At 34.9% G+C, this 17,805-nt stretch overlaps 2 protein-coding genes across 4 annotated transcripts in view; one reads left to right on the top strand and one right to left on the bottom strand.

Moving 5' to 3' along the window:
- LOC127855537 (splicing factor 3B subunit 1-like) overlaps window positions 1–525 on the bottom strand; it is a 66,401-nt gene extending 65,876 nt beyond the window's left edge. Inside the window, exon 1 of the mRNA XM_052391257.1 lies at window positions 414–525. Within this exon, the coding sequence (XP_052247217.1) occupies window positions 414–441 (28 nt within the window). The 5' untranslated portion in view covers window positions 442–525. The remainder of the gene's footprint in view (window positions 1–413) is intronic.
- Window positions 526–538: 13 nt separating this feature from the next.
- LOC127855546 (coenzyme Q-binding protein COQ10 homolog B, mitochondrial-like) lies at window positions 539–17,600 on the top strand. Of its 3 annotated transcripts, none has more exons than XR_008037583.1 (6): window positions 539–727; window positions 10,554–10,706; window positions 14,175–14,367; window positions 15,139–15,240; window positions 15,557–17,276; window positions 17,342–17,600. XR_008037583.1 is itself a non-coding variant. In XM_052391273.1 (5 exons), exons 1-5 carry the CDS (start codon window positions 642–644, stop codon window positions 15,719–15,721), a joined length of 699 nt encoding a protein of 232 aa, XP_052247233.1. In that variant the 5' UTR covers window positions 539–641; the 3' UTR covers window positions 15,722–17,600. The 3 variants fall into 3 exon arrangements, 1 of the variants encoding a protein (XP_052247233.1); XR_008037584.1 differs by having other exon boundaries at window positions 17,310–17,600; XM_052391273.1 differs by having other exon boundaries at window positions 15,557–17,600.
- The last annotated feature ends 205 nt before the right edge of the window (window positions 17,601–17,805 follow it).

The raw sequence follows: 17,805 nt of genomic DNA, 5'->3' as shown, positions 1-17,805 counted from the left end.
TAACACACACTAGAAACGATATATTGCATATATATTGAGAGAAATTGAATGCTTTTCGGTGCTTTTCGGTGATTGTATGGACCCGCAACTAGGTGGGCAGCTAGACAGGTTGCGCCTCAGGAAGCCTAGACGATTACTAGCGTCCCGTGTGACTGCAGCCTCATGTGTTTTCCAAGACCTCTTCACGTCCTCTTGTAAAAGCTTGACGTATTGTGACGAAGTTTTATACAACTTACAAGTTATGAAAACGTTGGACATCGTCCACTTCAAAAACTTGTCAAATATTTAAATTCAAAATGCATTATTTGAAATGATGTGTACATGACGGGTAACTGAACTTTGGTACAATACCTAAAAACATATTTCATGGGCAAAGATGTTTAGAAAGGGCTTTTTAACTTAAAAGTACTCGCCTTCTCTTGTTTGGTATGGAGCGGCCATTTTGTTGATTTTTCTGTCTTCCCAGCATGCCCAGGAGCTTTCTGGGTCCCGATTTTTCGTCAAAAAATAAAGATGGTTCCCGAACTTTACGTAATAAAAGGGGGAGTAACCCAAACAAAAACGTGTCGACGCCGAAAACCAACAATGCGACCTTCACATTGACATTGACATTGGCATTATACTTAGTTTGACCAACAAGTATGTCTAGAAACTGGACAAGACTCTTTCGACAGGTCTCCCTTATTTCGGATGGATCTGGGCAGAAAATTGTTAAAGATGGAAAGAGGTAGGTTCTCACGTGTTTATTTGTATTGACTGAACTCAAGAGAAACGATACTTTTAGGTTCTAATTTAACTCGGTCAATAGTGACAGATTGTTATAATGCGTTGATTGTGATAGGCAGTATAACTATAATTACGCAATATGTTTGTTGAAAATAATAAGCACATCGCAGTTATTTAATTAACATTTCAAATATTTCATATTCTTGACTTAAAAAAGTTAATATTGAAAATGACTAGATCTACTTTTAAAATCAATTTAATGAGTGGGTAAAATGGTTTACAGTCAACTCGTACCTAAGTCAACTCGCACGGTAGTCAACTCGCACGTTTTTTGGTTAACTCGCACGGAAGTTAATTCATACCTAAGTCAACTCGCACGGTAGTCAAAATATTGATGTATTAATGGGTTCTAAATGAGTAATTTATGCATAAAAACAAATGATTAATACTTTCAGAGTTTAGTTAATACTTTTTATTGAAAAATATTTACAAAATAACAAAAAAAATTTTTTAACAAAATATTGTTTATACCATGGTAACGTTATCGGCACATTAAGACTGGCATTTTAAGTACTTTTAAAAATATATTTTTTAACAATTATTTTAATTTTTATTATATTATTAATACACATTATCAAAGCTTTATATATGTACACAAGTAGACATACATTTAATCTTTTAATATTTATTTCAATATGTACACACATTAACAAAGCTTTACAATATGTACACAATGAGACATACATCTATATATTTTTTTAAATATTTTCACACATAATCAAAGATTTACAATATATACACAAGGCGACATACATCTATATAATTAACAAACAATAAATAGAAAATGGAATTAATAAACAAATAAATAATGCATGCACATATTTATTAATAACTATTAATTATGAAGACGTTACACAATTAATGAAGATCCCGTTACGTATGGAAAACTTATTGAGCACACAATTATAGGAAAAAAACGTAAAACAAAAATGTCAACGTGAGTACAAATACGTATAGCTTAGCTTAGTATCATATAAACCGCGCATATATGATTATCATACCTACACGTATTTAAACATGGTTGTACGAAACAATGATTAATTTTACAATAATTCTCAATCATACAATTTTACAAGAATCAAATGATTATTTATTTAATACTTTAATAAAATTTACCAACATTTTCAAAATGTGTACATGAGTTACGGTTCTACATCAATTAATTAAATATTAAATTGTATAGCATGAACAAATAAAAAATATTTATTTTAGTATTCCATACTACAGCCTTATCTCTATACAACCCCTATCAGTAATAGCCTTATCTACTCCTCGATAATCAGTACCCTCATCAGCTCTGAATGACTGAAAGCTTATCTGTTTATTGTAATTTTAGTGGTGAGAAATAGGGTATTGTTACTGCTTAGACTGATTAGGTGACAGCTGTTTTCAATATCTTTCATAGCTCAATAAAGGTAAAAAATATAAACTTATACAAAGTTTATAACAATTAAATAGAAATTAGAATACAAATAATTTAATACTTTCCACTATTATAAATCAACACGCGAACAATTAAACGTATTTGAATTAATATTTGCTAATTAAATATATTCCGATATTGGTTAAAAATACTTGGATCGAGTGATAACAGTATCACAAAAACAAACATTCATCTACAATACAATACAAATAAACAACGTTTATTAAATAACTTCAAGCAAAGCTGGTATATTGAGAAAAGCTGGTATATTGAGATAACTACTTGACTTTATGACAATTCAGAAATAAGAAATACAACACACCACTAACACAATTTCGATTATCTTCACATTAATTATAAATCTAATGAGGTCGTTATAATAACATAATACGCGAAAATATAAAATGTAAGTTTTGCAACGGACACGCTATAGAAAATGAGTATCACTTTCCACTTGTTTGAAATTTATAGTATACAATGACATGAATGGTATTTACCGGTTCGCATGTTCGGTGTTGCTATTTTTGGCAACTATCGCATTCAAGTGCTTGCTGCCTTGGACCCACATTCCTTGAACACAATATACACAGATAAATCCATCACACACAAAACGCATGAATTCACTATAAGTATGTATTCCGTAGCACATATATGTTGATAATGATAACCTATTCTTAATTTAGTCGATTTATATACATAACTAAGAAACTTTGATCTATTATGAAATAACCGCATGCAACAAACATCACCTAATTTTCGTTTTAATTTTCTTTAATTTAGCTCACACCTGATTATAAAAGTAAAACATTTTAATTACAAGCTAAATTAACATTCTCCGTTTTGTGACAAACATTAAAGTATCACTGATTAATTATCATACCAATTTAGTTTAATTGATTAATGCTTTGCCATTTTAATAATTGTTAGTTGTATATAAGACCTTTCACAACATTCATATAACCCTTGAAAAACACCGACCACAAGTGTAAAAGAGCCATTAAATGTGACAACCGTATATTCAGATTATTGAAAAAGGACATAATAATAATTATTTTTACTTATAAACTTCTTATAAACTACTGATCATGTTACATCCTTCATCTATTTCTATATATTTTTTTTCGAGGCGTGCGAGTTGACTTTGAAAAGTGCGAGTTGACCAGAAATGCCGTGCGAGTTGACCAAAAAACGTGCGAGTTGACCACCGTGCGAGTTGACTTAGGTACGAGTTGACCGGCACCCAGTAAAATGAGTCTGGTGACTTGTTTTTATATTTATAAAAAAGGATAGTCTTTTTGATTGTCAATGTTTTATCGCTTTGATTGTTAATGTTTTATCGCTTGAAAATGTTCTGGATCTGGAAAGATAGGTTGCTGTGTGGCGCAACAGTAGAGACACTCTAGTAGGACAGTTGACCTGAAACTGCCAACTGTGTCTGCATTCACTACACTTTCTTCCAAATTGTTAGACTCTATTATTGTCTTAGGGAAAAAAGAGATCTTATTTAGTGGGGTTTTGCACTTGATTGGTGTGAAACACTTAGAGTTTTCGATAGAGTAATTTTCAACAATGTTATCTGCTTTAAAGTCTGAGAAAGTCTTAGGGGTAACTCTATCTTTAGATTGCCGGACTGGGGTAAGGAAGTCTTGGCTAGGCGAGGCTGGTTCAAGCCCCTCAACCACCTTATGAAAGAAGATCAGTCTATTGGCCTTCCTTCTCTCGTGGAGAGTTGGGATCTTCATACTTTTCAGCATATTTGTTACGCAGCCAGGTGTTTTGGTGGATATTCTCCAGTAATAAATCTCACTGATTGTTTTTGGATCTTCTAAATTTTGTCTACATCTTTTTGAAGGCGTGGGTCCCAGACAATTGCGCTATATTCAAGAGTAGACCTTACTAAGTCGAAGTATGCTGATTTACAACAGAAAAAAAAAGCCAAGTGTGGAATTTTCTTTTTTGGTGACCTTATTTATATTTAAGCTCCAATTTTGGTCCTCTGATATAGTTACGCCTAGTTATAGGTTTTCTGGGACTTGTTGAAGAATGTGGTTATCAATCTGATAGAATTTTGAGGTTTTCTGGTAGATGGTTAGGATATAGCACTTTTTGGCGTTGAATCTCATGTCCCATGTATTGGCCCAGATTTCTAGTTTGTTCAAATCTTGCTGTAAGATTTTGTGGTGCTGGCAACTTCTGATGGTGCGGTAGAGTAAACAATCATCTGAGGACTTAACTGAGTTGGGTAGATCGATGATGTGGCAGAGGAATAGCAGGGGGCCAAGGACTGTGCCCTGTGGTATGCCGGAGTTGACTGTTGCCGGATTCGATTTCTCTCCTTTCACAACAACTTTCATGCTCCTGTCTGTGAGGAAGTCCTCAAGCCAGAGTGTGCTGTAACCGTTGACGCCATACTGCTCCAGTTTATGTAGAAGCTTTTTATGTGGTACAGTATCCAAGGCCTTGCTGAAGTCCAGGATAGCCATGTCTATCTGCTCGCTAGAGTAATAGTTGGTAAGAAGGCCGTGGACAGTGGTCAGTAATTGCGTTTCACAGGAGTAACCAATACAAAAGCCATGGTTAAGTTTAGTTAGGATGCTGTATTTTTCCAGGTGGTTTAGGATGTGCTTGCATATAATATGTTCAAGGAGCTTGCATGTTACACATGTAAGGGAGACGGGTGTGTAATTTTCAGCAAGGTTAACGTCACCTTTCTTAAAAACAGGTGAAACGAAGGCATCTTTCAAATTCAGGGAAAGTTTTCATAAGTTTATTGATAATTTTAAGATTGTTGATGGTGAAGGTGCTAAATGGCTGGCGCAGGTGTTCAATACTATGTTTGAAATCATGATTGGTGCTTTGTTAAAATAGATAAAAGTTGGCATCTGGAATGTAAGATGTAAAACACTTGTGTCACAAATGTTTTCATTTGACTCTCAATAACGCTCAATGTACCCTGTACTCTTAAGTATACTTAAATGTACCCTGGGTACGGAAAATATTCTGAAACCTACTCTGGAATTCTAACACTAAATTGGTCATTGTCAGCTTTTTTTACAAATTAATTATGTTCGTATTTATGTCAAAATTCTGTAAAATGGCCTTTTTTTTCAAAGAGAATTTTGTTTCGTATTCCATTGCACATTTTATGACATCAGATTTTAGGTGGAAATAAAACTCGGATACAGTCTAAATAGGCCGGAAACATGTTAGTATATTTTCCGTACCGGGGTACTTTTAAGTATACTTTAGAGTACCCGGGGTACATGTAAGTAGTACCCGAGCCGCCAGTGACCAATCGAGCCTCAATAACATATCTCACTTTCATGAATTTTAACAAATATCTAAAAAGAAGCGTAAAGGGCATGAGGTTTGTACCAAAACAACAATCACCTTGAAAATAAAGTGTACACAAAATTATGCGACTGTCCTTTTAATAACCCATAGACACCCTAAGACAATGGAGATTGAAATTGCAATACAACTCTCAAAATCGTTCATAAAGCGGTACATGAAATGTGTCAAAACAATAATCTGAAAGCACAGGGATACCATCCCAAATCAACAGCAACCAAAGTTCCAGTTTCAATATTTATTTATCAAAACTCTCAAGGTAAAATGCTGAAACAGAAAAAAGAGAGATACTTTACTTATTTCTAAAATTACTCTTTATATATTTAATATAATTATTGTCATTTTGATCCATTAAAAGTTTTAAACACAGTCAAGACTTTAGCTGAAAATACAGTCTCACTTAAACCACTTACAACTGACTTATTTATAAACCGACTAACTCGTGACATACAAAAAAGCTTTTAAATAATATAATTATAAGTTTAAAACAACAATAAAAACCTCAAAACTTACAACATGTGGGGGCTACAGACTAAATTGGACATTGTTCAGCAAATTGCTGCTTCGTTACTGAATTCTGGAAAACATGCTCATAAATTCCCGAAAGAAAAATATAAAGCAGGAAAAACAGTTGGAAAGAAAATCTACCGGAAAGATAATGTACCGCATGCAACACACGTGACCATGACTCTGCAAGACATTAGGGGTCCCGCGAGTGGGGGAAGTGGGCGATTTCTTCGCCCAATTAATCTTAACTTCGCACATTAATTTCATGAAGGCGAAGTGACTACTCTTCCTTTTAATGATTTACTTCTTTGTGCCAGACATTGACTGATTAAAATCAATTTGATGTGGAAAATTGCCACAGGAGGATTCTGAGCCATTTGCCCCATTTACAGGTCATGCACAGTTGAACATTCAAAAGAACAGTCTGGAGCTATTACACTTCTTGAAATTGTTAATAGATGATGCCTTGATTAATTTCCCTGTGCTGGCTACCGATAACTATGATTCAGCAAAGTTAATTGGCCCATTTAAACAATACTCAAGAATGATCAAATGGGAAGAGGTAACCTACCATTGGCAATACATATGGGGCTCGTTTACAGGTCTTATTGTTATCTCTGCTGTAAAAAGAGATTTTAAATGAATTTTCAATTTAAAGCAAATATTTTTAACAAAATATAAATTTGATTTAATGTTGAATTGCTTACAATTTACAAGGAAGTAAAAAGATTATGAACATTTCTGGTTATGTTACAATTGAAGTTTAAAATGATACACCTGTACAGGATAAAAAAAATATGTTAAAAGTACCATCATAATTTACAATCAATGACAAAGAAGAAAAATGTAGGTTTTATACACATGTCTTATTATAAATGAAATGCAGCCTTTTGAAATCCACCAACCATTTCAGTCTCTAATATAGAAATTATTTCAGCAGTAATGAGGCTTACCAGTTATTACATAAATAGCATGAGAATTAAGTATTAAATATATTAATTAAACTCAGTTTAATAAATCAATAACACAACATTAACACTTAAGTGTGTGTGTTTGTATTTGTAAATGTTGTCTCCTAAAGTGTGAAATGAGAGTTGTTTTTGATTAATGATAATTGGCATGATGTAATGAGGGGTATACAATAAGTGAAGAGTTGATTGAAAGCTGAACAGAAACCAATTTATCTGTTAGTTGCCTCACTTGTCCCTAATTTTAGCTGAAGGAGAACTCACTTCTCCCTCAAATTTGAACCTAGGATGAGCCCTGAATCTGTCTTTTGAAGCAAAATTTATGTAAAACTAAGATCTATGATGCATATGCACCATTTCTCCAAAAGATGTTACCACTTCTCCCTATTTTGGCTGTAGGGAGAAGTGACTTCTCCTTAAATTTTGAGCCTAGCTAGACCCTGGACATCATGAGATAGGCTCTTTAAAACCTGGTTGGATTCAATTTGCCAGATAGATTAACCAATGCCCAATACACACAATTATATGGATAATAATTATGATTGAAAGTCTTGAATAGTTATAAAATACAATTATATTCATAATGATATTATATATTATTTAATCATCAGAAATTGTGCTGGTAATAGATACTTAATTATCAATTCATACAAACAAAAACTTTCTTTAATTAAAGTTTGTTTCCTTTTCTAATTGTTCTGCCTTGATTGAAGAAACTGACCATTTGTTTAAGCAACATTATTTCTCAAAATCAACAAATATTTCTCAAAATAATTTGTCAAATAAAGTTAACCCATAAACAATCAGTGTTCCTTATACATGTATCAATAGCAAACATTTCAAAGCTCGATGTGGTATGGTAACAGATTTAACAAGATACAAAATGCTTGTTTTTAGCTTACCTGAGGACAACGTGCTCATGGTGAGCTTTTGTGATGGCCTTTTGTCCGTCGTCAGTCATCCGTCATGCGGCGTCAACATTTTGCCTTGTGAACACTCTAGAGGCCACATTTATAGTCAGATCTTCATGAAACTCGGTCAGAAGATTCATCCCAATAATATCTTGGAGAAGTTCAAAAATGATGCCGGTTGGTTGAAAAACATGGCCACCACGGGGGGGGGGGGGGGGGGGGGGGGGGGGGGGGGGGGGCGAGGAATTTTTCCTTATATGGCTATAGTAAAACCTTGTTAACACTCTAGAGGTCACATTTATTTTCCGATTATCATGAAACTTGGTCAGAAGATTTGTCCCAATGATATCTTGGATGTGTTCGAAAATGGTTTTGGTTGCTTTGAAAACATGGCCACCAGGGGGCGGGGCATTTTTCCTTATATGGCTATATATGGCTATAGTAAAACCTTGTTAACACTCTAGAGGCCACATTTATTGTCCAATCTTTATGAAATTTGGTCAGAAGATTGGTCTCAATGATATCTTGGATGAGTTTGAAAATAATTATGTTTGCTTGAAAAACATGGCTTCCAAGGGGGGAGGCATTTTTCCTTACATGGCTTTAGTAAAATTTTGTTAACACTCTAGACTAAGAGGCCACATTTACTGTCCGATCTTCATGAAACTTGGTCAGAAGATTCATCCCGATAATATCTTGGACGAGTTCAACAATGATGCCGGTTGTTTGAAAAACATGGCTGCCAGGGGGCAGGGCATTTTTCCTTATATGGCTATAGTAAAACCTTGTTGACACTCTAGAGGCCACATTTATTCTCCGATCTTCATGAAACTTGGTCAGAAGTTTTGTCTCGATAATAACTTGTTATCTCAGGTGAGCGACTTTTGGCCTTTCAGGCCCTCTTGTTTATTTATGTGCGACAATATATTCCGTATTAATTTCCAACAACGATATCCGAACATTTACAAGCGAATACAAGACTGGCTTTGGGCAGCGTTGGAAGAATGAAGTATTCATGAGAACTACCTCATGCTTCTGTAGCTTCCCGAAACCAATCTCGTGTTCGATCGTAATGTTGGGATATCGTAGCCAGAATTCACATGGAATATATTGTGACACAAACAAATAAAAATGAGCATTTTGTATCGAGTAAAATCTATGTTACCAGAACACATCTAGCATTGAAATGTTAGCTATTGCTATAAGGAACAATGATTGTGTTTGTGTTAACTATGTTTTTCTAAATACATGTATTATATGAAATATTCATTGATATTGAGGTTTATGGGCTTTTAAATAATTTTCAACAGATTTTATTTGTTTGTCTGATAATAATGCATTATGCTTATGCTTTGGTACAATATCTTTAGCTTACCTGAGCACAATGTGCTCATGCGCACAATGTGCTCATGGTGAGCTTTTGTGATCTCCTTTTTTCCGTCATGCGTTGTGTGGCATCATTATTTGCCTTGTTAACACTCTAGAGGCCACATTAAATTTGATCTTTATGAATTTGGTCAGAAGATTTGTCCCAATGTTATCTTGGACGACTTCAAAATTGGTTCCAGTTGGTTGAAAAACATGGCCACCAGGGGGCGGGGAATTTTTCCATAAATGGCTTTAGTAAAACCTTGTTAACGCTCTAGAGGCCACATTTATTGTCTGATCATCATGAAAATTGGTCTGAAGATTTGTCTCAATTATATCAAGGAAGAGTTCGAAAATATTTTTCCTTGAAGCTTGGTCAGAGCATTTCTTTTAATGCAGCGATTTTTTTCCTTCTTTTTAAAGTACCGGAAAAAGGCACTTTCCCAATGAAGATAAAACTACAAATTTCCCAATTGCTGTCAAAAAAAAATCCCAAATGAAGGTTTAAAAAAAAAATAATAAAAAAATAAAGTGCAACATTTTGTTAGTTTTCCTATGCTGCTCTATGGCTTGAATCTAAATAAATATAATATTGACAACTTGACGGCATTTAGTTATCAATTTTAAAGTATTTGGGAGCAACAACTCAAATACACCTATTTCCTAATATGAAGACTTCACAACTCGATTTTTCCCACTTTCAGTTTTTTTCGCGCACAATTTTCCCAATTGGGCTGGTACAGGTACTTTTCCCAATTGGGCAAAAAAATCGCTGTACTGATATGTTGGATGAGTTCGAAAATAAAATGGTTCCAGTGTATTGAAAAACATGGCCGTCAGGTGGCCGCGAAGTTATTGTTATATGGCTTAAGTTTTAGCACTCTAAAACTTACATTTATATTTCACTGTTCATGAAACTTTCTCGGAACATTTGTTCCCATGATCCCTTGGGCTGAACAGAACAGGCCAGTTCCTTCGTATCTCAGGTGAGCCACTTTGGGTCTGTGAGGCCCTTTTGTTGAAATATTGCTTGTGCAAACTTGTGAGCAAGTCCCCTGCTAATATGACAATTATCCTACCAGCATAGCCCTTTTGACCAGCGTAGAAGGAAAATAATTGTGTTTCTCTAGAGAATGACAAATGTGTTTGGCCATTCAAACTTGCAATATAAAACAGCAAGAAAGGAACAGTCTGAATACAGGTTTTAAATATTTCTAAGGTAACCATGTTTTATTTCAGGTTAACATGCATTAAATGTCTCCAAGTTGTTTCCAAGGCTGGCTGGAGACCCACCAGTATAGAACAGTCGCGTACATTCTTCTCCCTGCCTGATCTACCTTTCACTGGGGATGGCAACAAACACAAGCAATATTCTGAACGTAGAGTCCTTGGGTAGGTACAATCTATTTTCAAACATGGTCATTTAGAAGTCAAGTTTAAAATTTCAACAAAGTGCTTTTGTTTTCTGGATTCTGGCAAAGGTAATTTTTTATAGTGATGTCTTTTTAAAGTTCCAGTTCTGCAATGCTTTTAATGTTCTTGTTTATGACAAGGACAATTATTATCATAAAACTCACACAAGAATTGTAAGAATTTTACCATACTTTTGTCCTGTTTGCAATTAGCTTAGAATGTCCAAAGCAAAACATTTTGTTATTTTTATGTCCCCCACTATAGTAGTGGGGGACATATTGTTTTTGCCCTGTCTGTTGGTCTGTCTGTTTGCGCCAACTTTAACATTTTGCAATAACTTTTGCTATATTGAAGATAGCAACTTCATATTTGGCATGCATGTGTATCTCATGAAGCTGCATATTTTGAGTGGTGAAAGGTCAAGGTCAAGGTCATCCTTCAAGGTCAGAGGTCAAATATATGTGGCCAAAATCGCTCATTTTATGAATACTTTTGCAATATTGAAGATAGCAACTTGATATTTGGCATGCATGTGTATCTCATGGAGCTGCACATTTTGAGTGGTGAAAGGTCAAGGTCAAGGTCAAATATATGTGGCCCAAATCGCATATATTTTATAAATACTTTTGCAATATTGAAGATAGCAACTTGATATTTGGCATGCATGTGCATCTCATGGAGCTGCACATTTTGAGTGGTGAAAGGTCAAGGTCATCCTTCAAGGTCAGAGGTCAAATATATGTGGCCCAAATCGCTTATTTTATGAATACTTTTGCAATATTAAAGATAGCAACTTGATATTTGGCATGCATGTGTATCTCATTGAGCTGCTCATTTTGAGTGGGGAAAGGTCAAGGTCAAGGTCATCCTTCACAAGGTCAAGGTCATCCTACAAGGTCAAACATCATATAGGGGGACATAGTGTTTCACAAACACATCTTGTTTAAAATTAATATTGAATGAGCATTTATGAAAAGAAAATGTCAATGTTTAACAACCATTTAAGTAATACCTATCTATACTTGTCTTGACAATATGAAGGCCATGTTTGAATTGGGTCACGGGTTGTCAAAACTAGATCACTAGACAAACCCTGAACAATTGGTGTCGGTGAACTTAGGTCATTGCTTAATCAATATAATGGCACGCTTGTTGTCCCCTTCCGGTTTCTCCTGAGGGGACTTACGGTTTGCGCTCTATGTGTCCGCCAGTTTGTCAGTCCGTGAGTCTGTCATACTTTTCTGGATCCTGTAATAACTTTAAAAGTTCTTAATATTTTTTAATGAAACTTGAAGCATGGATAGATGGCAATATGGACATTATGCACGTCATTTCATTTTGTTCCTACGACAAAAATTCTGGTTGCTATGGCAACAAATATATTTCTGATAATGGGGTAGCCGGTAGGGGACATGTATTGCTTGGCAATAGTCTTGGTTAAAATATAATACCATATAAACAGTCAATATGAGCATTTAAGATCAGGGCCCTCTTTCTTAATTTTTTACTGCCAAATATCAGTGGCTCCCCACAAACAATTAATTTTGGAAAATTTCCCCTAGGACCCCCCCCCCCCCCCCCCCCCGCAAAACCCTTAATTGACATTCACTTCATAATTCATCTCTACAACATAGTCTAATTTGAGTGTCAAATATACTTATAAAAAAAGCAATGAGTGTTTTGCAAATCTGTACAAATGTGATAATGATTAAGTAAAAAAATCCCCCATAACAGGGAAGCGGCCCTATAATTCCCCCTCATGAGTGATATGGGTAGCTTCCTCTGAGAGGGCCCTAAGATTGTAAGTTTATATGGATAAAGAAATTCAGTCGTTATTTTAATTTTAATTAGCAGAAGCCCACTAAGATATGGGGGAATGAAATTGTGTTGGACTCATAGCTTTTCTTAGTAAACTCCTATGTCCTGTACAAAAAAGCAGTAAAAGAGACTTGTTATCCCCACATTTTTCGGAGAAAAAGTGGGGATATTGTGGTGATGTGCGTCTGTCCGTCCGTCCTGGCCACCTTCTCCTCCTACACTATTAGCACAAGAACCTTGAAACTTACATACATGGTATCTATGAGCATATGTGCGACGATGACAGTGACGGAATTTTGATCTTACCCCTGGGTCAAAAGTCGTGGGGCTTGGGGCGGGGCCGGGTCAGAGATTTTCACTAATTTTTTTATGTTATTTTACATTAACTTCTTCATTTCTGTACCGATTTACTTCAAATTGATACTGAGCCTCTCTTATGACAAAACGGTCAATCTCAACTATGCATGGCCCCTTTACTAACCCTGGGGCGCCCCGGCCACATAGGCCACGCCCACCCAAAATTGCCTTTTACTATAATTTCTTCATTTCTACACCGATTCACTTCAAATTGATACTGAACCTCTTTTATGACAATACAGTAAATCTCAACTATGCATGGCGCCATAACCAACCCTGGGGCGCTCCGCCCACATAGGCCTCCCCCACCCAAAATTGCCTTTTACTATAATTTCTTCATTTCTACATTAATTTACTTCAAATTGATACTGAACATCTCTTATGACAATACGGTAAATCTCAACTATGTATGGCCCCATTACCAACCCTGGGGCGCCCCGCCCATAATAGGCCACACCCACCCAAAATTGTCTTTTACTATAATTTCTTCATTTCTACACCGATTCACTTCTAATTGATACTGAACTTCTCTTATGACATTACGGTCAATCTCAACTATGCATGGCCCCATTACCAACCCTGGGGCGCCCCTGGGTCAAACATGCGGCGTTGGGATACGCGTCGGCCTCTGTCGCGCCATTTCTAGTTCAAAGATTGTCAAAATGACTAATTTCAAGCTTTTTGTCACAGATTCAAAAAGTAATGGAACACTTTAAATCAGTCAGTGAAATTAAACTTATGATTAAGAGTCATACCAAAAAACTTTTTTTATGATTTCTGACTTCTGGCAATAATCATTAGAAAATGATACAATTATTTAGTGTTTAAAATGTGAAACAATTGAATTATTGAGTGTTTCTGCTGTGTTCTGTATATTGTAAGGAAATACTTGGATTGCTACTTATCTAGCGTTGAAATTGTGGCTATTGCTGCAGCTATAAGGAACACTGATTTTTAAGGTGTTAACTTTATTTAATGAAATACTTTACTAAATTTTCGTTGATTTTTAGCGTTATAGAGGCTTTAATAACCCCGAATCAATTTATAGAGTAACACTGATTGTTAAGGTGTTAACTTTATTTAACGAAATACTTAACTAAATTTTCGTTGATTTTTAGCGTTATAGAGGCTTTAATAACCCTGAATTAACTATAGAGTAACACTGATTGTTAAGGTGTTAACTTTATTTAACGAAAAACCTTTACTAAATTTTCGTTGATTTTTAGCGTTATAGAGGCTTTAATAACCCTGAATCAACTATCATATTTTCAGCTACTCTGCAGAACAGATGTTTGACATAGTGGCCGAGGTTGAGAAGTACAATCAGTTTGTTCCCTGGTGTACCCAGTCAATGGTGACGGCTCGGAGGCCAGGGGTGATAGACTGCAAGCTCCAAATTGGTTTCCCGCCTGTTCATGAGCGATACACATCACAGGTGACCCTTGTGAAGCCAACACTTGTTAAGGTAATTCATCCTTCAAGGTCAAAGGTCAAATATATGGCTTCAAAGCGGCGCAGTAGAAGGCATTGTGTTTCACAAACACAGCTCTTGTTCACTTTTTCTAAGTGGGAAAGGGTTAAGCGCTTTGAATTATGAACTTTAACAATAAAAATAATAGCAAAAGTTACCATTTCTGCGCTTTAACTTTGATAGTTTAAATCGTATCATCATGAAACTTTGTGGTAATGTTTGGGGGCATTTAATCTCCTGCAAGTTTTCTAACCAGCCAAATTCCACGATAACTTCCAATTAAGACACTGGAATTTATTAACAGTTTGCCAAATTATTTTTGTCTGTTCTCTTGTATGTGATTTCTGTTCAGTAACTACAGTTTGCAATTACCAAGAGATATAGTGAGCTTGAGACCTAGTTCGGGATTTAGTTTTGGGCGCAGTGCATTTTTCCGGTACTTTATAAAGAACAGAGGAAATCGCTTGAAGCTCTCTTTTTTGGGAAGTGAGTGCTTTATAACCTTAACTCTTGTGTCCGTACTATCATAGTTTTTGCCTATTGTTTTTTAAAACCAAACTAGATACTATGATAGTTTTTGCGTATTGTTTTTTAAAACCAAACTAGCAGCGCCTTAAACCAAAGTGGCTTGCAGTGGGCATTGATGATATGGCTGTTAAAGTTCTAGTTACATAAGTTTAAACAGTAGAAAAATTCATCAAATTAGCAGATATTTCTTAATGTGATATTGTATTATTTTATATGCATATTTTCTTTCTTTGCCAGTCTTTGTGTATTGATGGACGCCTCTTTGAACATTTGCTGACAATATGGAAGTTCAGCCCAGGTCTACCAGATAACCCGAATACCTGCACACTAGATTTCTCAGTAAGATCAGGGATAAAAAACTCTTTAACCCTTAACTACGCAGATAGGAATATTTTGATACATTTGTAGTCCCTTAGAAAATTTAATTAAATTAAAGACCTTTCTAACTAGATTCAAGTTTTTAAGGTTTCATTTTCAACCCTTAGATACGGATGAGCAGCAAACAGAGTTACTTGCAGACTGTTCTGGTTTTATGATGTTTGCACATAGTCATTTTCACTTTGCTTCGGAGTGGGAAAGGGTTATCATAATTAAAGAAATAATGTAGAAAGATTTGCAAAATAAGGTTTAATATAACTCTCCTTTGTTTTTCCAGGTGTCGTTCCAGTTTCGATCCAAGCTTCACTCCCAGCTATCGCACATGTTTTTTGATGAGGTAGTGAGGCAGATGGTGAATGCATTCTTGAAACGAGCCAAGAGCCTTCATGGACCAGCGTCCATCAAAGCACAAAAGCCACAGATCCTAGCATACAACTCTTGATGACACTGATATTTAGACACATAATTGTTGATTCTTGCATTTCAATGTGATTCTCGCCATACTAGTGCTGTTATGTTTTTATTCAGTTGTATTTAAAAAATATTTGAAACTTTGCATTTGAATCTAGAAACATTGTGTTTTTTTAACTAATAGGATTGTTTTTACAACTAGAAGCTTTGTTTTTAAAACAAGACGCAGTGTCTTGGAAACAAGACAAATTGTCTTGTAAAGAGAAGACAATTTTCTTTGTTTGTATTTGTTAAGTTTTTTAAAAACTTGTTATGAATAATTCTTCATTGTTATTTCTTGCAGAAATTGATTTTTTTAGATATCACTATATGTTGTATTTGTATGCACCAAATTGTGGGAGGCATTAACCCTTTTCCACTTAGAAGCAAAGTGAAAACTCTTCCAATCCATTTGAATTAATTAATACAAGAGTGATGATTTTATTGCAAAACGGGTATAGTGCAAAGCGGGTTGTTATACAATTTTCAAATTGCAATTAGACACTCCAACCCGTTTTGCAATAAAATTATTTCTAATAAATGTGCGATTATTTTATTGCAAAACGGGTTTATTACAGAACGGTTTGTTGTGTCAGCATGCACATATATGTTATGAATATGCTTAACACATGTACAAAAAAAATATAAAGAGCAAGAAGAAAATTTCCAACATTTTTTTTATAGTTAATATGGGACTTTGGACAGATTTGTTGTCTATTCCTGGTCATGTCATGAATTATCATGTCCCTAATTTGTGTGACATTCTTTATTCATGGTTTCAAATTGATTTCAGTTCAGTCACCTTGGGAGCCATAGAATAGTCAGTAATTGATACAAAACATGTATGGCTTTATGAAATCAGGAATTCATATACAATATTTTGAACAGTTCAAAATGTATGAAATGAATTTCAGACTGCACATGATTTGCGAGAACCACATATAATCCTATACCTCACAAACAAAAACGTTATATCTGTGTGTCCTTAAAACTATCTCTTTAGGCCATATGGAAGCTATATTGCTGTTAGCAATCAAGTCTCGGCTATTTATCTTCAAAAAAATGCTTAGAGAAAACTTAAGGAAATATATTAAATTTTAGTTCTTTTTTTGCATGCTCTGAGCTTTTATGCAAACATACATAAAGCTCAGCCTGGGAGGGTCAATAGCTGGGAGTTGGATTATTTCAACTATCTGAAATCTATAAAACTCCCTTAGTCAGGTCGGACCTCAAAGACCTCGTGAAGAGGCCGGTAGGACCTGTAAATAAACTCTGATTTAAAATAAATACAACTCCCTTAGTAGCTGGCTATTTTAAGTCTTTTAAATGAACATGTTTTATAGGATATATTTTGCTATTTATGATCAATATTTTATAATTGTTCAAGCAGAATACAGTGCATGGCTTTTACAAAAATTAATCTGAAAGTACAATAGAAGTTCAAACTTGCCTTAGAAGCTTTAGTTTACTTCTGTTGACAGGTTAATGATCCAATAGTTTACTTCTGTTGACAGGTTAATGATCCAATAGTTTACTTCTGTTGACAGGTTAATGATCCAATAGTTTACTTCTGTTGACAGGTTATGATTCAATAGTTTACTTCTGTTGACAGGTTAATGATCCAATGCCTTCTTATCAGTGTAGGCCTTAGTTTGCAAAGATATGGATGTTTAATTTTTACACAAATATTTCGAAGCAGCTTGGTAAATTGTAGACATTAATAACTACTTAGGCTGCAGCAGTTGCCTACAAGATCTTGTTTGGAATTTTATTATCCTTGATTTTTATGTAAACAATGCACTTAGTCTGTTATTTTATTTATTTTACCATACTTATTTTTGAACATGACTACATAAATTATATCTTGTTTAGTGTTATGTTATGATACATTTTGTTGTTATTTTGAAGTGTTTTAAGCCCTTGTATCAGCGCTTCCGGTAGCTTTTAAAAGTTGGAAGTCCTGACTTCCAATCCTAATATGTTGGACGTCCCAGACATACATTTTGAAGTCCTGCTTTTATTTCAGAAGTTTTATATACGTTCATGTTCCAACTCTATCCATTACCCGATTATCCA

The sequence above is a fragment of the Dreissena polymorpha genome, chromosome 13 (genome assembly GCF_020536995.1).
Source record: "Dreissena polymorpha isolate Duluth1 chromosome 13, UMN_Dpol_1.0, whole genome shotgun sequence".
In the NCBI taxonomy this organism is placed as follows: domain Eukaryota; kingdom Metazoa; phylum Mollusca; class Bivalvia; order Myida; family Dreissenidae; genus Dreissena; species Dreissena polymorpha.
This window is presented reverse-complemented; position numbering and strand designations above follow the sequence as displayed.